At 41.9% G+C, this 25,870-nt stretch overlaps 4 protein-coding genes across 7 annotated transcripts in view; 2 read left to right on the top strand and 2 right to left on the bottom strand.

The window, feature by feature from the left end:
• The window catches only part of LOC134620132 (rho GTPase-activating protein 20-like), a 28,433-nt gene extending 25,578 nt beyond the window's left edge, over positions 1-2,855 (top strand). For both annotated transcript variants that reach the window (XM_063466100.1, XM_063466099.1), the window contains exon 16: positions 668-2,855. In XM_063466100.1, the coding sequence (XP_063322170.1) occupies positions 668-1,450 (783 nt within the window). In that variant the 3' untranslated portion in view covers positions 1,451-2,855. The remainder of the gene's footprint in view (positions 1-667) is intronic.
• Positions 2,856-2,977: 122 nt separating this feature from the next.
• LOC134620967 (adrenodoxin-like) lies at positions 2,978-11,274 on the bottom strand. Its single transcript, XM_063467345.1, has 4 exons — positions 10,784-11,274; positions 4,978-5,102; positions 4,691-4,820; positions 2,978-4,171 (listed from the first exon to the last, which is right to left on the bottom strand). The coding sequence occupies exons 1-4, from the start codon at positions 10,906-10,908 to the stop codon at positions 4,063-4,065; spliced, it is 489 nt and encodes a 162-aa protein (XP_063323415.1). The 5' UTR covers positions 10,909-11,274; the 3' UTR covers positions 2,978-4,062.
• A 3,320-nt stretch (positions 11,275-14,594) lies between these two features.
• Positions 14,595-18,953, top strand: LOC134619940 (alpha-N-acetylgalactosamine-specific lectin-like). Its single transcript, XM_063465732.1, has 4 exons — positions 14,595-15,035; positions 15,124-15,261; positions 16,799-16,910; positions 18,783-18,953. The coding sequence occupies exons 1-4, from the start codon at positions 14,598-14,600 to the stop codon at positions 18,854-18,856; spliced, it is 762 nt and encodes a 253-aa protein (XP_063321802.1). The 5' UTR covers positions 14,595-14,597; the 3' UTR covers positions 18,857-18,953.
• A 77-nt stretch (positions 18,954-19,030) lies between these two features.
• Positions 19,031-25,870, bottom strand: part of nbeal1 (neurobeachin-like 1) — a 55,744-nt gene continuing 48,904 nt past the window's right edge. For 2 of the 3 annotated variants that reach the window (XM_065469740.1, XM_065469741.1), the window contains 7 exons: positions 25,190-25,362; positions 24,811-24,905; positions 24,132-24,248; positions 23,713-23,874; positions 23,089-23,237; positions 22,694-22,829; positions 19,031-21,715 (listed from right to left, as the gene is read on the bottom strand). In XM_065469740.1, coding sequence (XP_065325812.1) covers positions 21,611-21,715; positions 22,694-22,829; positions 23,089-23,237; positions 23,713-23,874; positions 24,132-24,248; positions 24,811-24,905; positions 25,190-25,362 — 937 coding nt within the window. In that variant the 3' untranslated portion in view covers positions 19,031-21,610. Of the gene's footprint in view, positions 22,830-23,088; positions 23,238-23,712; positions 23,875-24,131; positions 24,249-24,810; positions 24,906-25,189; positions 25,363-25,870 lie in introns of all 3 variants that reach the window. The other variant, XM_065469739.1, reaches the window with a different exon arrangement.

The raw sequence follows: 25,870 nt of genomic DNA, 5'->3' as shown, positions 1-25,870 counted from the left end.
TTTGAATTGTGGTTAAAGGCTATAAAACTCCACACAGCTTGATGTTCCTGTGACTAAAGTTTAACGTGCACTCTTCAAACCTGAGACCGCTGGAGCGGTTTGCTCATGAGGATTGGGCCAAAATACCTGTGGAGAGGTGCAGAAGCCTCATTGAGAAATCACTTGACTGAAGTTATTTTTATGAAGCTTTTTTTTTTTTTTACTAATTCATTAGTTAATTTTCAGTAAACCAATATGAATTATTACTCTGGATGAATGGATACTGCTTGTGTCCTTTTCAAGTTATTGCAGTGACTGTTGTAGGTTTTTCTTTCTATAATGGAAAGGTACCAACAGTTTTGTCCACGTCAAGGTTTGCCATAATTCAGTTCCATTTTATTTATATCCCTGTTGTATTGCATTATTACGAGTATTGATAATAATATTAGAAACTTTTTGGACTGTTTGACTCAGACCTAAAGCTGACCAAGTAACAGATGGAAGTAATATTCCCTCAGAAACTTGCGTGAGCCAGCTCCCCTTACTGTATAAAGACTGTAAGATGGAGTTAGAAGAGCCTGAATGATGAATAGATGAACCTTAGAGGTTAGATTCTCTGGACTCTCAAAGCTCAAGAACTAAAACTTCCCGACAGTTGTTTATGTGATCTACCTTTGTCTCCACCCAGGGAAGGCCTTCTGATAAGTCGCTCACACCTGGGAAACCAGAAAAAGGAAAAGCAGGTGAGAAAGGAGCTGCAAACCTGATCTCAGGCAGCCAAACCAAACCCAGAACATCCTGTAGACCTCCCAAAGATGCAGGTGGAGCAGGAGGGAGCCATGTGAAGGGAAAAGCAGGGCTCCTCAAGCAGGACTCCTCCAGTCCCCCTTCACACTATCACTCTACAGGAAACCTCCAGTTCCCTAAATCTGCCTGGTTCCATTCCCCAGAGACCCCGCTAACTTTAAGACAGAAAAATCCCAGGAGTGATACCAGCGCCCAGAAGTGTGCTGTGCAAAGTGATGTGACTGAACTGAAGCAGCCATCGCCGTCTGTGTTTTACAAGCACGGGGGGCCATCACTGTCCCTATTCAAGCGACCCAAGTCTCAATCCACAGAGCAGGACCACAACGCCCGGCTATATCAGCGCCGCGGGTCCGAACCGGGACGTCAAGTTGTGGACCGAGCCGCCACCTTCACCCGGGCAAGGTTGCCCAGTGACCCGGGGTTGAAAGTGTCCGGGGTGGATTCACAAGGAGGCACATCAGAGGCCCGTTACTGCCTCTCCCCCTGTGCCACCAAAGCAGTGCGGGACTACTTCTCCTCTCACCCCCAAAGCAATCCCCAGAGCAGCCACCAGGTGGCGCTTGCCCTGGTGGAGAGCCGCAGGGAGTGGGTGAAGAGATGCAACGATCCCACAGCAGAGCCAGACTTTGACCAGCTCCTGTTTGCTGAGGAATCCTACGTTTGATGAGTTGGTGAAAACAAACTGTGAAGTACAGCATCGCTCCAACAAGTGGAACAAACAGAGCATCTCAGTTTCAGCACGGTGGTCGTATTCATAACCTTAAAATGAACTCCGTCATTAGACACTAAGGCTTTGGTGTCACTGGGAGCATTTTGCTATCTGGAACACCACATGAAATGTAATCTGTTGGCTAAGGTGGACATGGAGCAAAAAGTAAAAGTGTGTTTGAGTTTTTGCTTAGTGCTTAATGCCATTAAAGTAAAGTGAATCTCCCCCTAACCCTAACCCTTTGCTTACATGTCCTAAAGGCTGGATTTACACATGCAAAACGTGTTCTAATGTATAACCAATAAGCTCAAATAACATTCATTCTGATCAAAGCAGATCAACTATTTTGGTGTAAAATTTGTCTTGATTTTTTTTTTTTTTTCCAATGTACATCAGGCCAAAGTTAAAACCTGCCAATCTAAACACACCTGGCATTGCCTTCTTCATAATGAACAAAGACTCACTCAGAGAAATGCCTTCTGGTTAACTGCAGCTCAGAAAACTGTTGTTTTAGTTCAAGTCCCACCCAAGCAGCCTAAACAGATTATGGGCAACATGCAGTATTTGGTATCACACGTTACTTCAACCACAGTTTTGCAGAAAGCAGGTGGTACAATCATGATTTTGATTTTGAAATTAATAGTCATATTATAAATAGTGTAAATGCAGCCTGGGTACACACTGTGACTTTGCCTCTACGTTTTAATAGTCTGGTTCTGAACTACAGCTCAGTCTGTGTGTTGATTGGTAGTTTGGCTTCAGCTCAGTTGTTTACAATACTCAGATGTATCGTAAATGTGTAGGTAGACTAGTTTGTGACAGGTTGTTGGAAAGGTATAAAAGCATGACATCATTCAGTATATTTAAACAAACCGTACGTGTATATCCTGTATATGTGAAGGATGCTCCCCAAAAATCAAGCATTGCTCGGGATCATGTCGACCGTTAGCAGCTTAACTTAAATATTTTCCAGCGTTAATGCTTTTTAGTGAACAGATGTAGTCTTTGGATAAATATTAACATGGAGACGTTTCTGATTACAGTCAGCTGAGCAGTTCATGTCAAATGCTTCTTGGCATTAACACTCACATCAGCCTGCTGTGATACTGACGACTGCAGCAGCATTTATAGCTTCTTGTTTTGTTTTTGTTGCCAACAGTGCTGTTCACATAAGCCTGTACTGATTGAAATTAATCATATGTTTTATGAGCTTTACATCTGATGCAGCTTAAAACACCGAAATAGGCCACAGGACTGTTGCTTCCTAATATTGTCTACTGCCTCCTTGTTATATATGTACACGTATTTATATGCTGTCACTATACTTTTGCATATGCAAATAAAATGAGCTGAAATTAAATGTGTGCTTACTGCTTTAATTTGGGGAGATTTCATGGGAATGGATCCCTTTGTCATTTTTTCCTTGTACAAACAGCATATTTAACGTGACATTAAAGAACCAACAGTTCAGCACGCTGTTAGAAAGAGGAAGTTTTATTATTTTTCTTTCATTCTTTAAAGCAGATGGTTGTACACAAATAAGATGAACTTGTTAAGGTTACATGAAGGATCTGATCAAAAATAACATATAAACATTTTTGAGGGGACAGCATAAGAAATCTATAAGGTGTTGAACTTCTTGTTGTTCAATACGTGAACATTTCAGTCAGGCGTACCACCTTTTCCTTCAGCCTTGTTGAGTCGACATTTATGGAAGACCAAAAATACCAAAATCAAAAAGTTCAGAAAAAAAAAAAAGAATTCCAGTAAATGCAACAAAACTATTAAAATGTGTTTAGAAAAACTGACAAAATAATGTTTTAACTTTCTTCAGCATTAATATTTGCTTTCATATATATATATATATATATATATATATATATATATATATTTTTTTTTTTTTTTTTTTTTTTTTTTTTAAATACCTGACACTTTGAAGTGCGATATGGGAGGTTTATGATTCTACATGATTTTACATACCAAGTCACATTTTCTTTTGGCAGTTTGGGTCCTCCGCAGACATGACTAACTGTTCATGTGAGAGGAAGTGTGTACATTTCCAGAAGGTCCAGCTCTGTGCTGAGATATAAACGTGAGCTCACATTGTAAATTTAGTCACAATTAGGAAATTAGGCAGGAAGAAAAGGTACAACAAGTAAGTAACGTTTTTTTTTTCCCAGGCAGTGATTAAAATAAACAGAACAGATTATATGAGATGTTATAGTCAGATAGCAGTTTATATCTCATAAATATTTTGATTCCACACTAAGGGCTGCAGGTTTCTCCTGTAAGCCGAGCATTACAGTTGGCCTTGTTAGTCTAAAAATCATGCGTACTGCAGGTTTACATTCTATAAAAAATTAATTTGAAAGTCAAAGTTGCATATTTGAGCTTCCTGGTTTTTGAGAGCTCACTTTAGTAGCCTATGACTTTATTATTAAAAGAAAGTGGGAAAGAGTTCTATGGCAGCCCACAGCAGTACTGACAGATTCCACCTACCATCGTCTCTGTGTGCATGTGTTGTACCCTCACTTTCTACATTCATGTTCTCAGCCACATGTTTCCTGTTAAGATGATCCATCTTTGGTCTGTCGGATGTCGGCTACACTCTCTGGAACCCTGGCTACCATTCCCTCCATAGACTTTGTCAAGCAGATCTGGCAACCCAGACGAGATCTGCAAAGGGGAGGGGAGATGAGAAGCATGTTAAATTCAAGTCTGGTGAAGGATGCTTCTCATTTTTAGCCAGCCATGAATGTGCCATTTGCTTTGAATCTGAAAGCTGCTTTAACAACAGTGTCCAGCACTGTTTGCAAATAAAGCTGATATCCTAAGTGAAAGTAGGCTCTCATGTTTACTCCTTTGTCTCTCAATGATTAACTGATCAGCCCTGACAAATCTTATTATGCCACCAGAACTAATTCTTCTGCATCAGCCAGGCTGTAGGACTACTGTGATAAAAGCTTCGGCCTCTAATCGTTTATCCAATCACTTGCCTTCAATTAACACAAAAAGACAAAGAATGAATCACACAAAAGCTGACATAGCCAAACTCCACATTCTCCAAACACTATTTAAAACATGGCCTTGCAGTTATATAAGCAGAGTGTCGATAAACTCTATCACATCAATTAAAATCAGTGTAATGACAATTTAGCACAGTGGCCTTGTGAGTGTTCACGTGTGCTTCCTTACGTGTCAGTCAGGCCGTAGGCTAAGTCTAGCATGTCCATTTCCTCATCTGTGATGGGCCCCAGCTTCTTATACATCTCCTCATCAAAGATCAGATGGCATGTGGAGCACGCCAGTGTTCCCTCGCACGCTCCTACAACACACACACACACACACACACACACACACACACACACACACACACACACACACACACCTTTAGAACTCCACACGATGGATGAGAAGTAGCTCAGGCACATACATGCAGCTCTCTGATAAGTCCAGGCCTGTGAAGCTCGCTCTGTGCGTACCAAAACCATCAAAGTCGAGGTCTTCGTTGATGACAACGTCTAGCAGAGAATCTCCAGGCGATCCCTTCACTTTGATCTTCTCCCCGTCTCGGTTGATGAAGTTGACCGTCACCTTGTTGTCCGATCTGAGACACAAAAAAAACATGACCTTAGTTTGATTGACAGGAACACTGGAACCCAACTGTTGGACTGATAAACTTACAGGTTTTACGTATGACGTAATTACTAAGTTTGGACCCTTATGTTATCCAGTTTTCCCTACATAGCACTGCACAGTCCAACTGCCAGATGTCACTGCCCTCTGGTGGCCACTACTGATAGTTACATTCACGTCAAAAGATGCCTCAGTGCCCTAAAGAGAGCATCTACTGTTCCTTATTTTCTGTCATATACTGTTACTGTGGTGGAGACTCATATTATGGCCAACAGCTTCAGATAATAAGATCCCTAAAATTTCATCTCATGTACACTGCATCATACAAGCTCCGCCCACCTGCATCCTAAAGAATAAGAGTAAAGAAACACACACACACACAAAGAGATCATGAACTTGTTTAACCATCCATCCTTTTCTGCTTATCATTTTCAGGGTTGCGGGGGCTATCCCATGATATCCAATATTTAACTACATTTACAGCATAAGGCCACAATGAAGGAACAGCAGGGACCTAAAAATAACACATACAAATGAATTTTCCTGTCTATCACTCTAAGAGAAAACTACAGCACAAACTTTGCCAAGTGTCAAGTTTTAGTCTAAAAACTGATACCGATGCCAACACTTTGAGGTCAACCTATTATGCTAATTTCTAAACTTATAATTTCATTATTTGATAATGAGTAAGTAGAGCTGGGCGATATATATATTTGATATATTTGATTTCTCCAGTGCCTTCAACACTATTCTTCCCTCGGTTCTGAAGGACAAGCTGGAGAACTCTGGAGTGGACAATCACCTCACTACCTGGATTTTGGACTACCTCACCGACCGACCACAGTATGTGAGGACTCAGGGCTGTGTGTCGGACAGGGTCGTCTGCAGTACGGGGGCCCCACAGGGAACGGTTCTGGCTCCGTTCCTCTTCACCATCTACACTGCAGACTTCTCCCACAACTCCACCCAGTGCTTCCTGCAGAAGTTCTCTGATGACTCTGCTATAGTCGGCCTCATCACTGATGGGGACGACAAGGAGTACAGAGGACTGACTCAGGACTTTGTGGACTGGTGCCAGCTGAACTACCTCCAGATCAATGCCAGTAAAACCAAGGAGCTGGTGGTAGACTTCCGCAGGCACAAACATCCTCCACTGCAACCACTGAACATCCAAGGTATGGACATTGAGACTGTGGACAGCTACAGGTACCTTGGTGTTCATCTGAACAACAAACTGGACTGGACTCATAACTCAGACGCCCTCTACAGGAAAGGGCAGAGCAGGCTGTACCTGCTGCGGAGACTCAGGTCGTTTGGAGTGGAGGGCCCACTCCTGAAGACCTTCTATGACTCTGTGGTGGCCTCAGCCATCTTTTATGGTGTGGTCTGCTGGGGCGGCAGCATCTCTGCTGGGGACAGGAAGAGACTGAACAGGCTGATCCGAAGGGCCAGCTCTGTTCTAGGATGCCCTCTGGACCCAGTGGAGGTGGTGAGTGACAGGAGAATGGTGGCTAAGCTGTCATCCCTGTTGGACAACATCTCCCACCCCATGCATGAGACTGTGACAGCACTGAGCAGCTCCTTCAGTGGGAGACTGCGGCACCCACGGTGTGGGACGGAGAGATTTCGCAGGTCTTTCCTCCCCACTGCTGTCAGACTCCACAACAAAGACTTTAACTGATCAAACACACACATTCACACATGTGCAATAACACTAATGTGCAATAATCTTTTCTGGCATCGTTGTATATAGCATTTGTATTCTATTTTTATCTTATTGCATATTTTATTCTATTTTATTCTACTGTATATAGTATTTTATTTTATTCTATTCTGTACAGTTGTATACTGTATTTATTCTTATTTTATTTTATTCTAATTTTTGCTTCATAACTTTTGCACTGTCCACTTCCTGCTGTGACAAAACAAATTTCCCACGTGTGGGACTAATAAAGGTTATCTTATCTTATCTTATCTTATCTTATAAGATTTTTTCATATCACGATATGTTTTTTTCATTTCAGGCGATAACGATATATATCACGATATAAGCCAAATAACTATATTTGTAAGATTTAAATGTGCCGTTGCTCACAAGTAAAATGTGAAATAATCAGCAGCTTGTCTTGATTTTAATATTTATTTCCCATAATAAGGTCAACAGGGTAGACGTACTTAAGGAACATGAGACTTTTTCAGATAAATAAAGGCAAATATTGCAAACTACACAAAAGGCAGCTGCTAAAGCGTTTAAGTTTCAAAATAGAACAAACAAAACAGACTACTAAATTGTCAATTCCACTTAGAAACAAAATATTAATTCTAAAAATAAATCTTAGTTTGTTTTACAGAAGAACAGACAAAATTGACTAACTTTTGTCAATATCAAATAAACTGAGAACTAAAAGGAAATTTTCAATCTCTCCTTGTTGTATAGCTTTCTGAACTTTCTGAATCCTTTATCATCCGCAACTGAAAATAGTTGTGGATGATTACTATACCTTTCTAATGTGACGTTGTTGTCCCTGGCTCTCTTTCTCTCTCTCTCCCTCCCGCTCTGTTCCTGTGCTACTGCGAGTGTAACTACCGCCCCTCCCCCCTCTTCCCAGCGCAAAGCGCAAGGCTCGTGTGCGGAGTGAAGCGGAAAAGAGTGCGAGAGAGAGGGTGAGAGAAAGAAAGAAACCACCACCCCACGGGTCGCGATAAGGAGCCGGCTCGCGTCGTTCACGTCAAAGATCCGGCTCTAAGAGCCATTTCGTTCGCGACCGAAACATCACTACGAAATACTACTACTACTACTACTAATAATGTGCGGCTTGGCACTTGTGCTGTACGTAACAAGTCACGTGACGTGACGCTGCAGCTGTGATTGGTTCGGCTCTGCGCTACTTAATTTGGATTGGCTGTTCTTCTTTTCTTTTTTTAAGAGAGCAAGAGAGAGATGAGGTCTATCGCAATAGTTTAATTTTTCTATCGAGAAAAAGTTATTTCGCAATACATATCGTTATCATTTTATCGCCCAGCTCTATGAGTAAGTACTCCTCATTTACATTATACTGGTCCATAGTGAAGCTCATTAAGTCATCCTGAAATAAGCTTGTCTAGCTCTCTTTAACCACCTTTCTTCTGCATGGTGGGGTGGGGGGTATATGTGTGCTGTGCACTGAAGACATGTGTGCATGAAATCAGCACTTTTATTCTCTATTTACAATCAATTCAATTTTATTTACATATCACCAAAACACAGCAACAGTCTCCTGAAGGTTAGATAGTAAAAATCATAAAATAATACAGAAAACCCCAACAATCAGACGACCCCCTATGAGCAAGCAGTTGGTGACAGTGGGAAGGAAGAACTCCCTTTTAACAGGAAGAAACCTGCAGAACCAGGCTGAGGGAGGGCGGCCATCTGCTGCAACCAATCTAATTACAGTTCTGTGTAAAAGTCTTAAGCCACCCTCGATGTTTATTTTATTTTGCTTCCAAGGAGCCAGACTTGTCATTTTCACAGCAGTCTTGAGCAGCAGTTCTTCAGATTTTCTGAAGGTCTTTCAAAGTTTGCTTTGGCTGCTCTCTCACTCATTTTCAGTCCAGTCCTTGTAGCTGACACAGGACCTGATAGATGGACCTTCATCCATCTACTGTCCACTGAAGCCTCATCAAAAATGCTCTCAGTGTAAATGTGGCTGTCACAAAGAAGCCGTTCTTAAGGAAGAGACAGGGAGAAAAGACTGGGGTATTTCAAGTTACGCAAGAACCTGAGTGAAAAATCAATAATGAACAGGTCTTCAGTAAATCAGTGCACCCATTTCTCATATTCCTACAATTTTTTTTAAATGACAGATAGCTTAATGCTTTTGCACAGTATTTTATGTGACAACATTTGTACTAAACCACACAGTTTTTCAAGTGAGCTAAAGTACTGGAACAGAAAATTTTCAACTAAACTACCCTCTACATGTTTGTTGCAATTAAATTCCCAACATCATACCAATTTCTTCATTGGTTTTGCCACTTCAGCTTTTACCACAAAATCTTTTAGTTGTTTGTTTTGCAGAGTTTCTCCCTTCGTGCTTCTCTTCGGGAGGTGAAGTGTGTGTTAATTTAGGTTAAGATCTGGTTAAAGTCCTCTCTTAACAAAGGACTTCTCCAGATTAGCTCTCTGTAAACTGGCAAACAATATCTTTTTGTAGACTTCTGCTCATTCTGCAAATTCCATTCAGGCTTTCAGATTTTTACTGCTGATGAGTGCAAATTGCAGTATGACCTCTACATCGTTGTTCTCCAAGCCTTATTGTTGCCTTCCTTGGACAAGCCAATCCAATTAATACATGTAGCTCAGTGCAAGAGGTTTCATTCCTTTTCAGGATGTTCTGTACTGACATAGTGGCTGTGCCCAGTGTGTCTGAAAATCCTCTGATGGACTTTCCTGCTTTGTCCCACAGACGGTGTACCCTTCTCAATTACAAATACAGTCTTCAGAAGTGAAAGACAAAGCCAAAGAGAGTAGATATCCAGGGCTACTTCCTGATTAAACACTCAATATCTGATGAAAAATTAAATGGTCCTCCTGTTTTGATACTTTTGAGGATGGATGGATATGGCACAAATATATAAAATGTAATCGATCGCTTTAATTTCTAAAATTTCACATTTATAAGTCCTTTATGGTCTGAGATTTCAAGGAAAGTGCATGTCAGGTTACGGTGTAGTTTCAGAGGGGTTTGGGGTAATGACGTACCTACGACATAGATTTAACGCACAAGTAAAAATCCCCTATAATCCGCTTTAAAAACAAAACCTTGTTCATGCTCTTTCCTGAAAGGCCTGCACTGCACGACCTCTCAGGACAAACACACTCGCAAGCACTTGGCATCAATCACGTTAAACTGGTTAGTTAAGGGAGGGCGAGGTCTGACGTGAGCACACGAGGACAGTGTCAGTCAGTTTAAGGGGAGCCTGGAGAAAAAAAACAAGAAAAAAAACCTTCAACCTGAGCACAAGGTCAACAGTCATGGTGCGCTCCAACAGGGTGGCTGGCACTGGGAAGCCCAGCTGTGGTCAGAGCCTTGTACCTGAGTGGGAAGATGGCTCACTTTCACCTTGTTGACACGTGAGGCTTCAGCCTGCTCCTAAGGACATCAGCTGCACACGTGTGGTATTAATCACTTTGACTTCAAGCACCACTTTTTCTAGGAACTAAATTAAGACTCATCCTGCCTCATCAACCCAATTACACACTCATATATATTTTACTACACATTTCCCCCCTCAGTGTTTCAACACATATTGGAATATTTGCACATTAAAGTTGCAAATTAGTTCTCCTGAGACCTAAAAGCACGTCCTTTGCTTTCTCCCCGCTAGTCCGTTTAAACTGACTTAAAGTAAATGACCCACCGCTAGGCTGGAATTTAAGTGATTCTGCTTTGTCGTTTTGAAGAACAACATGAGCCTAGTTTCAAATGTTTTGAAACAGCACGACACAAAACACCCTGCTCTGTGAAATCAGACATTCTTTTCTACGTGATTTTGCATGCCAGGAATGCGCTGGAAAGAAGAGCCCCAATAGATTGCACGTTTTTTGCGGCTCAATCCATCACCAGGTTAGGCAGTCCTGTTAATAGTAGGTGTTTTAGTAAAATAACCTACCTGAGAGGCTGTGTGCCGACGGAAAAAGTCCTTTGTTTCGTCGGCCAGGTTACTGCCGACGCCTTCCGGGAATATTCACGTAGACTATTCTGAACCAGCCGTCTTAACGTTGTTACCAAAGCCATTTGAAGCACAAAAAAATGAAGCTGGAAAACTAGCGGAGAGGATTTACGAGCTGCGAATGGCAGACACCTGTCGAGCGCGTAACTTCTCAGCAGAGACCTAAAGATGTTTGACTGAACCGATCGAGCAGGCTAGCGGGGCTAGCTTGTTTTAGCTGCAAGAAGTCACTCTGTCACTGTCATTGCATAACGTGAAACATATGGCAACTGCTTGTTGTCTAAGACCCCAAATCAATCACCTGATAACGCAGTGGAGCACCAATGATACTCCACAACAAAACACAAAGTTGACAGATAACTATCAACACCGCCCAGGGTTATGCAGTCAAATCGCAAACATGACCGCTCTCTGTGTAGTTCCTGACAAACAAAGATCAATCAGGCGCAAAACAACTTCCTGCCATGTCGTCAAAATAAAAGTTTTAGCTACTAACATATTGTGTCCGTCTATGGATTATAGTTTGATACCCACAGTTTAAAATAAAATAAGACCGTTATCCTAGTGGGAGTTAATAAAAACAAACGTCTTGGCTTCCCTTCGTGATTAGAAATTTATTCTTTTGCTTTTATTTTGAAAGTCATCGGCGCTAACTTGATTCCGGTAAGAACAAGCGTCCCCATGCCCGCTTACGTGAGTGTGTAAACTAGCCAATCAAACTGTACTAACGCTCGTTTTAAATTACCGCTTCAGCCGGTAGTGCGGAGTTAGCACGTCTCCGAGTGGAGGGCTGCTTGCGGAGTCACCGCCCCGCTGTGTGTGTGAGTATAGACATCTAGAAAGTTTAGTGTGTTTCCTAATAAAGGTCAAATCCTTCACGCGTTATTCTGACCAGCGAAGAAGAGCAGTGATGTCAAAAATGACCTTGAACTTTTGAACTGTTTTTTAAATCATCTTTTAAACACCACGAGTTCACGAGAGATATTAAATCTGAGGCATTTTAGAAGAATCAAGTTAGAAGTTACTCACTTTTTAATCATTGCTAATAAAAAGTGACGATGAATATTAACCACCATCTACACCCCATGTCCTGATGGCTGCAGGGTTACAAAGTTGAACAAGTGCAACATCAACATTAAAGGTCTGTGAAATACCTCAGTCACCCTCAAAACAACCTTTAGTGGCCTCCAGCGTCACGTTTATCCATCTGTTGTAACGTCCCTCTCTGTCAACATTCACAAATATTGATTGAGCTCCCTTGATTAAACCAAGTGCTATTCACCCTTCACATGCTTGCATGCCCTAGAAAACAGAATGCATACAGTATCATAGGATGTCAAGGAAAACTAGGTGTTTGATAACTTTGGGTCAGAGGCCAGTGGCTGACAGCCAACATTTAGTGCTGAGTTCAAATCTTTATCAGTTTAGAGTGAAGGCAAAGGTCATCAAATATCAGTCAATAAAGAGCTACAGGAGATTTAGATTTGATTAATCAGTAATCTCTTTAAAAAGGTTTATGACCAAGAAAGACACATATTAATAGGTGGCCTTTTCTTTCTGAACTGCTGCAGCATTCCTCATTACAGCCTCAGGTAAGCAGGATACAAACGAGCTTATAAACAACTCCGTTAAGGAGAGCCTGGATACATTTGTAGGTTGTATAGGCTTATGAAGAAGAAGTAAAACATTTTCTTCCAATTTCCTTACAGGATGTTCAAGTTAGTGCTACTGCTCCTGACACTGTCAGGTAAGATCTCACTGCCTTCACCTTTCACTGGTGCAGTAAAACTTGCCTATTCATTTGTGGCTAGATATTTGTTTCATATCATTACTACTCACCTAATTTTCAGATGATGTGTTTCTGAGGCAAATGTTGTTGCCAAATCGCAACAACAGTTGCCTCAGGTGCTTTATATTGTAATGTTAAGACCCTGCAATAATAGAGAGAAACCCCCAACAATTAAACAACCCCCTTTGAGTAAGCACTTCGTTATGGTGGGAAGGAAAAGCTCCCTTTTAACAGGGAGAAACCCCCTGCAGAACGAGGCTCATGTGGCGGCAGCAATTTTACACAACCGCTTGGGGGTAATGAGAGAAAGACAGGACAAAAGATGCACTGTGGAAGAGAGGCCGAGATTAATAATGACTAATGTTTAAATGCAGAACGCTTTCTTAAGCCTAATCTTCAACATAAAGAAGGTTACAGTCTCCCGAATCCTAGGAGCTAGCTCCACGGAAGAGGGGCCTATTTCTCTACATATCAGTTTATGATGAGTTCATGAAATAAGTGCAAAATACAGAACAGATTTTATCTTAGAATCATGAAAGACACTGCAATTCCGACACAGCAGAACTAGATATAAAAAACTTTTTGATATCCAAACTTCCATCCCTATATTTCAATTATCTTTAAAAACTAATACAATTATGTGAAACATCAGTAGGGTTCAGTCTATATATTAACTTTCCTGGCTGATCAGTGTCAAATGTTTTATTTATTTTGAGGTGTCCTTGACATAATTAATGTTGGCTCTGTTGTTTCTTGCCTTGGCAGCAAAACAACTGACAGTAAACATTCTGTAGTTCCCTAATGGAAGTACAGAATGTAGACTTTGACCGTTATCATTGATTTATCACACTGTTAAAGAAAGGTCGCGGCCTATATATCAGCATTGCACAATAGTTAATAATTGACCTAAAAGGCCACACATTTATGTATCCATCAACTGGCAAGCTTAGTGCTATAATGTTAAACAAGTCGAACACCAGTGTCGAAGGCAGGGTGTGCAAATGCAGCTTCATGTATATTATAGTTATATAGTGTAACTGTAATCCTTTGCAGGCCTCCAAGCTGTCCCAATCAAAACCCCTAGAGGTTTGCAGAAGTCATCAAGTGATGTCCATCAATCTGTTCCTGATGGCTTTAGACAAGGTACAGAGCCTACTTTTACCTCCTACCTACATGATCCTACTGACACAGGCCAATTTGGCCTCTCAACAACTTTTGGTTGGATTCAAATGACATTTTTCACATTTATTCACGTTCCCCAGTGAATGAATCCAAATGGTTAATGGTCATCCTCTTCTAGGGCAGCCAGTAGCTGACATCTCAAGAACTAACAAATTATCCTCTCAAATTTGGTAGAGCTATTGAGCCCCCTCAGGATGAATTTTTATTGTAATGACTCTTTGCCTTTCTATTCAGTCCCAGGACATTATTGAGGTTTAATTAAAAATAAATTGTTAGGTATCGTTTCATCATGAACAAAGAAATGAACATGATAACCTGTTTAACATGATTTTGATCACATTTAGCTAAGCGAATGTACCCTCTAAGTCTCCTCTTGAGTATCATTATGATTTTAGAAGCTTGTTTACTTCAAAGGTCTTTTGTCTTTCAGCCGATGCTGATGTTCCGGTCCAAAGGAATGGCGGTAGTTGGGTCCGTGTGGAAAATCCTTCTCATCTCCCAGATGGCTTCAGGCAGGGAACCGAACCCTCTATGAAACTCAGAGATGGCTTCAGACAGGGAACTGAACCCTTTTTGAAACTCCAAGATGGCTTCAGGCAGGGAACCGAACCCTTTTTGAAACTCCGAGATGGCTTCAGGCAGGGAACCGAACCCTTTTTGAAACTCAGAGATGGCTTCAGGCAGGGAACCGAACCCTTTTTGAAACTCAGAGATGGCTTCAGGCAGGGAACCGAACCCTTTTTGAAACTCCGAGATGGCTTCAGGCAGGGAACCGAACCCTTTATGAAACTCAGAGATGGCTTCAGGCAGGGAACCGAACCCTTTTTGAAACTCAGAGATGGCTTCAGGCAGGGAACCGAACCCTTTTTGAAACTCCGAGATGGCTTCAGGCAGGGAACCGAACCCTTTATGAAACTCAGAGATGGCTTCAGGCAGGGAACCGAACCCTTTTTGAAACTCCAAGATGGTTTCAGACAGGGAACCGAACCCTTTTTGAAACTCCAAGATGGCTTCAGGCAGGGAACCGAACCCTTTATGAAACTCCAAGATGGTTTCAGACAGGGAACCGAACCATTTCTGCCTCTCCAAAGAGGCTTCAGACAGGGAACCGAGCCCTATTACAGCTTCATCCAAAGAGCAAAAGTGGCATGTCAGGGGGAGATTATCAACAACAAGTGCTATGAGTTCAACCCTACACCGCTGTCCTTCAAGGATGCTCAGGTTAGACTATGTACCATTCCAAAAACAAATAAAAAGCTAATCCCCTGTTCATTTAAAGGATGTAAATTAAATGTTTCTCACTCTACAGGCCAAATGCAGAACTCTTGCCCCACATGCCGAGCTTGCTTCTGTAACCAGTGGTGATCTGCATTCCCATCTGATTTCCCTGGTGACCAAGGGTGGTAAGAAGAGCCCTGTGCTAACCTGGCTGGGAGCCACAGTCACGGCAAGTTTATCATGTTAATTGGCTACCTATATAGTAGGGGTGCAACGATACACAAAATTCACGGTTCGTTCGATACTTTGGTGTCACGGTTCGATATTTTTTCGATACAAAAAAATGTTCATGCCTTTTTAATTTGTCATTTATTAAAATTATAAATATATATTTTAACTCAAAAGTACAGTTTTTAAATTTAATGTTGCTAAAACAACAAAGTAATAAAAAAATAAATCTATCTGATCGAGAAATCCCTCATCTTTGGAAAAGAGAGTTTATTACAGAGAAATGGCTCTTTCCAAAATAAAAGCTATACTATACGCTTCTTCTGGGGTATATTCTCAGCAGCATATTAAACATATCAGGTCCCCATAAGGAGAATCATGTGCTAACGGCTGTCTAAATGACTCGGGTAAAGTTTGTAGCATGCGTGCTTGTTGTTTTTGTCTGCTTCCACTTGTCTTTACACTAGGATGATGTCGGAGTAAATGTGCAGTCATATTCATTGTGTTCCCACTAGTGCTGTCAGCGTTAATCTGAAATGACGTTAACGCCATAACACGGCAAATCTCCGTTAACGAGCTACCGCGGATCGCCCCGTGCGTGGGGCTGGACAGCGTCAACACGTTAACGAACAAACTGCGCTAACGCACTAGTTCCCACCAATGTAATTGAGCATTGCGTGGCACATCCGACATACTGTTTTACTTTTGTCCATGACGCGCTTACCATCAGGGTCATACTTCACATGAAGACCAAAATAGTTCCAAACGCCAGATCTGAATTAGGGTGGGGGAGGTTCAGTTTGCCATGTTGCAACATCTTAGCTTCTGTCTCGCTAGCTTGCGCTGCGCTCAGTGGATCTGCGCTCGACAGTGCAGCCTAGGCGGATAAGTCGAACGCAGATTCACTGAGCGGTCAACACAGACAGCATCGTCAGAAGAAAAGTTGATAAAATAAATTAAAAAATTGTGTATTGTTCGATACATATGCGTACCGAACCGAAAGCACTGTATCGAACGGTTCAATATCGATACGAGTATTGTTGCACCCCTACTATATAGGTATATAAGGTTTTCTCAAAACATGTGCTAAAACAACAGTGTGTTTTTCAGGGTGTTCTCTACTTAAGAACACCCTGAAAAAGTTGATTTACCAAGATATCAAAACAGTTGTTTGTAAACTTATACCACAATTTTACTCCAGTTCTTAGTGGCTGTAATGCCAGCAGTCTGGTCATGAGCTGTGTCAATGAATGGAGGCCAAGGAGAGTGTCATCAGATATCTTATCAGCAGGACTGATAGTGTTATTCTTACCTTGATGAGACATTGACCTTCAAACTTTTATCTTAAAGTATTGCAATTGTGTCCTGTGACTAAGTGATGTTTTAAAACAAGTGAAGTGGTAATATGGTCATATTAGCCATACTTTTCTTCATAGAAAGGGTCTCATATGCTAACTTTATTTTTATTGACAGTTTACAAACATTTGGGTTAAGACTACATTTTTTTTAACCTTTCATATGTATTCTGCACGCCACAGAACCAAGAGGCGTCATGGGTGGACGGGTCAGAGTGGGGTTTTAGCGACTGGATACCAGGTCACCCCAACATTCACACTGACAAACCTGTCTGTGTGGAGATGTTTGAGCTAGGTAAGAACCACGCCACTCTCACACTAATTACTAATTTATTCCAGCATTTTCCAGAGAGTAACTTTGAAACACCTCTGCTTTAAATTCAATTCAGTTTTATTTTTATAGTGCCAGATTGCAGCAACAGTTGCCTTGAAGGCTCTTTATGTTGTAAGATAAAGACCCCACCATAATACAGCACTTGTGTGTTGTAGCTACAGCCTCACTTAATTTGGTGTGAGTTGTTAGATAATGGTATTGAACTTTAGACCTCGATATTGCTGTTTTATGCTTTAATAGCCTGCTTGCAAAAGTACAGTACTGTTTTATAAACTGCTCAAAAAAATTAAAGCAACACTTTGGTAACACATCAGATAAGATTAGATCTATACTGATATGGACTGGTTAATGTGTTAGGAATGAAAGGATGCACGCCGTTTCATGGAATTGAAAATTACCAACCTACAGGGGGCTAAATTCAGAGCCACACCAAAATATCAAAGTAATTAATTGCAGTACCTCAGAATGGCAATCTGTAGTTTGTATTGGCTTGTAAGCATACCTGACAATGCTAGTGAAATGCTCTTAATGAGATGACATTTGGGGGCTGGGTATGACTGAGCTCCTGGACAGCCTTAGGTACAACCTGGCAGCATCTAATGGATGAAAACATAAAGTCCCCCGAGGTGTTCTATTGGATTTAGGTCAGGTGAGTGAGAGTATGCAGGAAATGCCTGCATACTCTCATCACAGGCCAGTTAATGTCATGCACCAGGAGGAATCCAGGACCCAATGCACCAGTGTAAGTTTGACAGTGGATCCAAGTATTTCATCCTAACCTGTAATGGCAGTCAGGGTGCTTTTGCCAAATCTGTAGAGGTCTGTGTGCCTCTCGATGTAAATGCCTCCCCAAACCATCACTGACCCACCACCAAACTTGTCATTCAGAATGATGTTACAGCATCGTTCTCCAGGCGCTTTCACATCTGTCACATGTGCTCAGGGTTTCATCTGTGAAAAACACAGGGCACCAGTGGCGGATCTGCCAATTCTGGCATTTTGTGGCAAATATCAATCAGGCTCCATGGTGATGGGCAGTGACCAGGGTCCACTAAAGGACGTCGGACCATTAGACCACCCTCATGAAGTCTGGAAGTCTTGTTTGGACAGAGACATTTACACCAGTGACCTGCTGGAGGTCATTTTGTAGCTCTAACAGTGCTCATCCCATTCCTCCTTCACAAAAGAGCAGATATCAGTCTTTCTCAAGGGGTAATGGCCTTCTCCTGCCCTGTCCAGCCCTCCTAGAGCAACTGTCTGTCTCCTGAAATCTCGTCCATGCTCGAGACTGTGCTGGGAGACACACCAAGAGATGAGAGGGAAAAAACATCAGTGGTCTCCAGCTGTGAAACCATTCATTTTTTAGCGGTTGTTTCATTGTTGCCCCTGTTGTTAAACACCAAGCAGCTGAAGCTGACTAACAACCCCCTCTGCTACCGAACTGACCAGACCAAAAGTTTAGCTGACTTGATGCTCAGATTAAGGAGTGTTCATTTCATTTTTTTGAGCAGCGTTTGAATTATGGATTCATTCTACCACTGAAAGGCGGTGGTTCAATATTATAACTTTTTCCCCCTCAAATTGTAAGCGACTTAAAAATAATAATAGTTTGCCAACTAAAATGCCTGATCTTCTTATTCATCTCAGTCATGAGTGCTATATTACACAAGGGTTCCTTTTGTGAGGCATGCGTCATAAAAGCACCTTTTAAACAAAGCTTTATAGAGTACTGTCTGTGTCACATAAAATTGATAAGACACCTAATAAAAAACTGGGATTATCTTTATCCTGCTGGACTAATCTACTATGATCCTTTTCCTATCCACACTGCAGACAACAGCCGGTGGACTACTGCCAACTGTGATCTGAAGAGAGCGTCCATCTGTACGTACATGATTCCTACGTAAGAAAAATCGCAAAGAAGCAACGTGAGACGGGCTCGCGGGTATCATTTCCTACGATACCTTTGTGTTCCCTGCCACAAGCTGATTGTGCATTCTTGAATAAAAACACAGCATATTACTCATCTGTGTGTTTCTTCTTCCTATAAGTTTATTCCCTAAGAAATGAGTAAAAAGTCCTTTGAATTTAGACAAGACTTTAATGATTATTTTCCACTTGTGTATACAAAGCAGTTTTTACAGATTAGGGAGCAAAGTTAAAACAATCTGTTACAATTTAGTACCTGGAAAGTGCAAAAGTACATTTTAACGACGCCAAAATAAAAATCATGCTGTACATTATATACTGTATTCATAAATAATCACAGATATACACACATCCATTTTGGTGACAGTTACAGAGAATGTAGCTAAGACACAAAATAGTACTTTGATTTTTCTTGGAAGTCCCATATTCTTGGTTCCCGGTGCAACTGCGACGGACTAATGTGTGGAATGCTGCTTTCACTTGATTCACAACAAGGTTTGGGACGAAGGAGAAGGAGAAATCTAGCTCTATGTGGACACCACGCTGGGATAAAAGGCACTCTGTTGCAGTCGTGGAATAACTCAAACAGTGGTCTTTGAATGAAAAATGTGAATAAACAAAAGAAAAATAAACTGCATTAATAGAACATTTTGTGCACCTTTCACAGAAATCTCTTAAAGGAGGACACAGATTGGTCTTTGCAATCCACCAAACTGACATTTAAATAAAACAAAATACAAAAATCAGAAAAAAAAACAAGAGAGATAACCGTTAGAGCGACTCTGTGCCCAGTGCCAAACCCACAGGGCTGCAAAAGTTCACAGAATCAGACAGGAATAAAAAACATTTGGCAACAGAAAATAAACTCTCACTCGCACACTCACTCGCTCAGGTATGGTGCAAAATTATGAATCACACAGCAGTTTCATACTGCGGTATATTACAGAGTAATGTAATCACATTCACATGCACGTTTGTCCCAGTTGACCCAAACATTCTTGAGGCCCCACACAAGGAAAACTCTGAAATCAGTCATTTTAAAATAAACAGGAAAACGAGCGAGAAGCACAAATAATAAAAGGGGGATGGGGTTTGAGGCAATGATGAGAGCTAAAGGCATTCAGAAGGGGAAGAGAGGGAGTCCATTTACAGTCCCAGTTTAGCCATAGGAAGACTGGAAAATAGAGGATCTGACTGAGCGAGGCATGCTGGACAGAAATAGAGGAAAGGAAGCACCGACAGGCATGCGATGAAGGAGCTGTATTGCTGATAACACTGACATCTCGTAAAGCCCTTGAGGATTTCTACTTTCTCCTTCATTTCTAAACAGTTAGAATAGTTTTTAAATATGTCACTCATGAGACAATGTGTGAAAAAAACTGCTACTTTCACTTATGAATAGAAACAGATTCAAGTAACTTAAAAACATTCAATGAAGCACAGAGAAATGTGATGTTATATAGATGTTTTTCGTTGCACTGCTGTGATAAGTCTTCATGTCGAAGCTTGTTGTGATTGAGAATGTAGTGTTTTTGTTTATTTACAAAACTAGATCTTAAATGTATGCTAATGACAAAACATTAAAAGTACTTTTTGTAAAATCCCGTGCTTAAAGCAATCAACAAAAATTAACTGAAGCATCCAACAGAATGTGAATGGATTTGTTTACACGAGATCTCAACCAATTTTCCCACGAGGTGATGAAGCGAGTCATTATTTTATCGTTTAACCAGGCAATGCCTCTTGAGGAAACGGTGCATCAATTTTAATATCAATGTTAAAATTATAATATTTGGTAAAAAACACTGCCACCTAGTGGTGAAACTGTTAGTTACACTTTGGAAAGGGGAGGGGGGGACTACAAAAAGTACCTTTGAACACCTTTTCTAATGTTTCTCAACAAAAAACGTCAGCTACACCCCAAATGTAAATACAAAAACGAAAAAACAAACAAACAAAAAACTGAGTGACTTCTGCATCACTATTTCTTGTCTAATCTCAAAACCAAAATACCATGCATATGAACAGATGCCAAGCTGCTGCGCACGCACACAGACATACACACACATAAACCAAACTCTCAATAAAACATCACTAAAAGATCACACACACACACACACACACACGGGTATATAAAAACGATAGAAAAATGCAGACAGTTTGGTCTTGTGAGTGGTGGAGCCGTCTTACTGCATAAGGCTGCGTGGTGGCAGCTTTGAGGCAACCATGAATCGTCCTGGCCTGCAGATCACAGGCCGAGTGTCTGCACCTAAGGCTAACTGAGGGGGTGGGGGAGCAAAAAGGCCACTTGAAACAATATTTTCAAATAGCACACAGCAAAACTGTGTGCAAACACACATCCATCCATCCCTGCATACATACAAGAGAACAGTTAGTTAACCGTTAAATGAGGCTGACTGTAGTAAAGATTCTGATGACGAGGGCAGCTGTGGCGTGTGCGAGAAGTGGGCAGTGGTGTGGTTTTGCTGAGGCTGGCGCTACTTCTGCATTGGAACCACGGCGCCAGCGCCATGTGATCACAATCCAAAGCAAGAGCACTCAAATGCACATGTGGGCATGCAGGCTTTGTGGTGCTCCTGCACCCCAAAACCTACCCCCTGATAAAACCGTGGGAGGTGATGGGAGAAAGAATCTGCTCGGATATGAAATGACAATGTGCGACGTGCTTGAAGGGGATGGTTTAAGGGCTCGGGGGACAGGCGGGGAACGGGTCAGTTGTGGTCTTGCTGGGTGTTGTACACCGTCTCCCCCGAGGAGATCTGAGTCAGTCTCTTGCTGGAACCCCACAGCTTCCGTGTGATCTGGCCCGAACGCATCTGGGAAGAGTGGAGGAGGAGGTGGAAGAAGAAGTGAGGCGGAGGAAGGGGGGGGGGGAGTGGGGAAAGAAAAGCGTGAAGTCAAAGGAAACAGGGGGAGGGGGGTGAGGGGGTAACATGATTCATGAGTGATCGATTAGTTCATTGGAGCTTAAATGACTAGTGAGGCAAACAAAGAAAAACAAATTAAAGCTCGAGTCACTTTGGTGCGAGTCAATTTGAATGGAAAAGATAAAAAACAGGAAGGCGCAGTGATTCCAAGGGGGACTGTCTGGATCAACCTCCTACATGTGTGCTAACACACTATTTACATGAACATAGCATATTAAGCCAGTGTGGCACAGGATTAGTGATTATTCGATTGTAGCTACACTGTAAATATGGCTTGAGTTTGCAGAATCGTTAATTAGTTTGTTTCACAGCATTTTTTGTTATAGTCCGTAGAGCACACTCAAAACACAGAATGTAATGACACTTCAGGTAGACAGCATCGGATGGAGTTTTGCACAGATGTCGAGTATTAGAAAAAACAAAACAGAAACAAAAACACAGAATGAGGTGGACACAAAAAGTCGCTTCGATTTCACAGTTGTGGTTCTAGTGGCTGAAGGAATGTGGCTCAGATGTGTTTGTGTGCCTGTGTAGTTGTTTGTGAGGAAGCCATATGACTGTGTGAGACAGCCATCCCTGAGAAGAACAGGTGACTGTGGGTTAAAAGGTCAACGTGGGGTATATGTGCAGCAGGTCTCGTGTGTGTGTGTGTGTTGAATCTATAGCAATAAAAGTGTTATAGGGGATGCACGGCACTAGAGCTTGCTAAGGTTTGTGGGAGGTGGAGGTGGGGCTGAACACCAGTTGGTCACGCTGGTGGAGCAGGCGTGTTGGTGAACGAGCGCGGAGCGGGGCCAGCAGGGGGGACGCCATGAGCGGCGATCCCTCAAGGCTCTGAGCGATGTAGTTCCGCAGCGAGTTCTTTACCTCCGCCGGCTTGCCCACGGCCACGATGATCAGCTTGCCGTCCTCCAGTCCCACCAGCACGTGGCTCTGCTCCTTGGTGGCTGAGACGCAGCACACTGGCACCCTCATGGCCATGGGCTCTGCGCACAGAGACAGGCTGCGGAGGAGAAACAAGCTCGAGGTTAATATCTGTAACCTTTCCATGCATGTAGGACGCGCAGCTGCCAGCGAGCAACTTTTATTTTAGACGGTGTCGCTTGTTATGCTCCGAAACAGCTAAAACGCTAAAGCACAAAGGCCTCTACTCTTCAAAGCTTTCGATGAAAGGCTTTATAAAACAAAACAACTGGTGGAAGAGCCAAATACTAACAGCTAATGTTGATTCAAAATAACCAATATTGTTTCTATAAGTTTACCTGTAGAGGTCACGGATGGACAGGTATCCCTGCTCGCTGCCGATGACTACATACTCCCCAGAAACACACATGTCTGTCACCTGCTCCATCAGAGGCTCGCTGCAGAGGTGCTTCCCATTTACAGAGTACAGGTGGAGGGCGTTTTTATCCTGGCAAGAGGGGGGAACAGAAGAACATTTAAAACTTTAACTGCAGGTCAAAGGAGTTTATATATCTGAATTCAGATTTAATATAAAGAAGTCTGACTATAAACCAACATATAAGCACATATGCACTTGAAACGCTGCATTTCTCACGCTCCCCTCTTCTCACCTGTGCACATACTTACTAGTGTAAGCACAGTTATCAATGTGATATTTAAGTGTCTACTGGTCAGATTAGGTCTGTTCCATGGTGGCTTGTTCTGCGTTTCACGTGCACTGTATTGTAATTATTAGTTTATATTTATTTAAATGTAGAGGTCTGAGTCAGCTTATAGGTTTGTGGCCTCCTCTGACTGTCAGAGACAAGGATCTGGTCACCGTGGATAACAAAACAAAAAAAACAGACATGTAGAGATGTGCAGAGAGTCCTACCCACCTTTTAGATTGTGTGTTAGCCTAAAAACTTAAAATGTGCACACACCTTGAGTGTTGCTTTGCCCTCCAGACAGGTGTGAACCAGCATGTGACCCTCCCAGGACACAGCCAGGTGGAGGATAGAGAGCGGCAGCGAGCTGTCGCACGGTGGACGCAAGCAGCGCATGTACTGACCCCGGCGCACAGTGTGGATGATCACCGTCCCGTCCTGTTGAAAAGAGCACAAAGCTCAAAGTAATGCACATGTTTAGTTTGGGGGGGTTCAAACCTTTCAGGTCTGCCCGTCTTCAAAGACTCACAATTCCAGCACTAAACCTTTTTCCAGCTCATTGACTCAGAATGTGATTAGAATAGCTTTTCACACATTCTCACATTTTCACGGTGGTATTACAATTCAAATGACCAGACAGGATGAGATGAAAAGCAGCTGCAGGCCCTCAGCAGCAGTCAGGCGTGTAGACTCACCCGTGCTCCAGATACAGCCATGTCCAGCTCTGTGCTGATGCTGACGCTCACCACCTCGTCCGTGTGTCCGTACAGCACCTGAATAGGTTTGGGATGGAGACCAACAGGAGCTCCACCCTGGCATAAAGACAAGTCCACAATCAAACCAAAAGAGGTGATGCAAGCCCTCTAAGTCTCTATTTAGCTGTTAAAACATGTGCATACACTTCAATAAAGCTCTTATTCATAAATCTACAATAACTCGCTGACCTAGAAATGATTGACGCCTACTTACTTTGTTAATATTGCAACAAAAGGAACCAATCTTTCGAGTGAATGGGGAAACATGGAGGAATTTAATTTTTAATCAGCATTTTCTGTTAAAAAGTGAAATCATGGAACTGTTTTAATTCTTAGGTTCAAACTGGAATTAAAACTAAATCCAACTTTGACAAGAAGTCACAAACAGTTTCTAGTTAATAGCTCCTTATTAGGATTTATTTTTGCACTTTTATTTTCTTATTTCTGCACATACTGTGTACATTTTATTCTGTACATATGGTATTTATTTACTGTGCTTGACTTGCTTTTTCCACCGATGTGGGAAAGTACTCGAATTCCGTTGTAGGATTATAAAACGTATGACTGTGCAATGACAATTCAGAGTAATAACGTGTTGTAAGTGTGTTTCTGTGCGAACCTGCTGCAGAACCTGCCACACCATGCAGGTTGTGTCTCTGGAGCCAGAGATCAGATGGATGCCACAGTGGTCTGTTGACAAGCAGGTCACGATGTCTGAAGGACAGATGAAAAAAAAAAAGCAGAGGTTAAAACAAAAATAAAAAAAAATTCACATACAGCAATACACCTGACCAGTGGTTGTTTCTTTTTGGGTTGATAATCACTTTTTCAGGTTTTTTACCATCTTGCTATCTAGAACAACTTAGAAGCTCTCAATTTAGAAGCTATCCAATCACACGCCTGCTCCTCGACCTTACAAACCTAACCTAGTGAGGGCAGGACTGAGTTTGTTATCATAGTTTTCAATGTGGTGCGAGCAAAGACTTTTCCTTCTTTACCCATGTGCCGGATGTGCTGTCCTACAGTCTTTCCCTTAACCAGTGAAGTGACCCGCAGGCTGTTGTCCCAGTGCCCACCACTGAAGAGCAACTTTCCATCATGGGAGACCACAAACAATCCAGCGGTTACCTCCACGCCGGGGGCGAAGGGTCCTGAAAGGAAGCGCTGGGTTCTGTGAGGAGATGATGACAAGAAGACAGAGATCACGCTACAGGCAGAATATCCATCCATCTAGATATAAAGGGCGTTACTTGATTTGCTCACTGCCTGCTGTTGCCATGGTGTTTCACCAATTACAGGTAAAGAAAAATGCAGATGTTACATTCTATTAAAATATGTATTTCATGTTATATTACCAACATTTAGTTGTTTGTTTTTATACTTAAGAGCCCTGTGCAAGCTGATGAAACTGGGCTAAAGTATTAGATTATAAAATATATATATACAATAATTTATATTACATAAAATAAATTTGCTTGTGTCTCTTATAGTTAGGTTATGGGTCGTACTATTACACATGAACCTGTCCTCCTAGTTTGTTCTTTTATTCACCGTTTCTGGGAAGTACTTTGAAATGCTGGTTTTGAGAAGTATACACAAATAAACTCCATTATTGTTATTATTGTTATTATTATTATACACCCTGGTGATCCATGGATAACTGCACAGTGACCACCATG

This window comes from Pelmatolapia mariae, linkage group LG23 (assembly GCF_036321145.2).
Source record: "Pelmatolapia mariae isolate MD_Pm_ZW linkage group LG23, Pm_UMD_F_2, whole genome shotgun sequence".
Lineage (NCBI taxonomy): Eukaryota > Metazoa > Chordata > Actinopteri > Cichliformes > Cichlidae > Pelmatolapia > Pelmatolapia mariae.
Note: the sequence above shows the minus strand (reverse complement) of the source record. Positions and strands in the feature narration are given on the sequence as shown.

What these genes read in the sequence shown, in the direction of transcription:
- LOC134620967 (XM_063467345.1), bottom strand. Translation starts at nt 10,908, where the DNA reads ATGGCTTTGGTAACAACGTTAAGACGGCTGGTTCAGAATAGTCTACGT. An exon ending in GTCGGCACACAGCCTCTCAG is followed by an intron (nt 5,103 to 10,783) that starts GTAGGTTATTTT and finishes TTTGTGTCTCAG; the next exon opens with ATCGGACAACAAGGTGACGG. An exon ending in CCTCGACTTTGATGGTTTTG is followed by an intron (nt 4,821 to 4,977) that starts GTACGCACAGAG and finishes TGTGTGTTGTAG; the next exon opens with GAGCGTGCGAGGGAACACTG.
- LOC134619940 (XM_063465732.1), top strand. Translation starts at nt 14,598, where the DNA reads ATGAAACTCAGAGATGGCTTCAGGCAGGGAACCGAACCCTTTTTGAAA. An exon ending in TGTCCTTCAAGGATGCTCAG is followed by an intron (nt 15,036 to 15,123) that starts GTTAGACTATGT and finishes CTCACTCTACAG; the next exon opens with GCCAAATGCAGAACTCTTGC. An exon ending in GGCTGGGAGCCACAGTCACG is followed by an intron (nt 15,262 to 16,798) that starts GCAAGTTTATCA and finishes TGCACGCCACAG; the next exon opens with AACCAAGAGGCGTCATGGGT.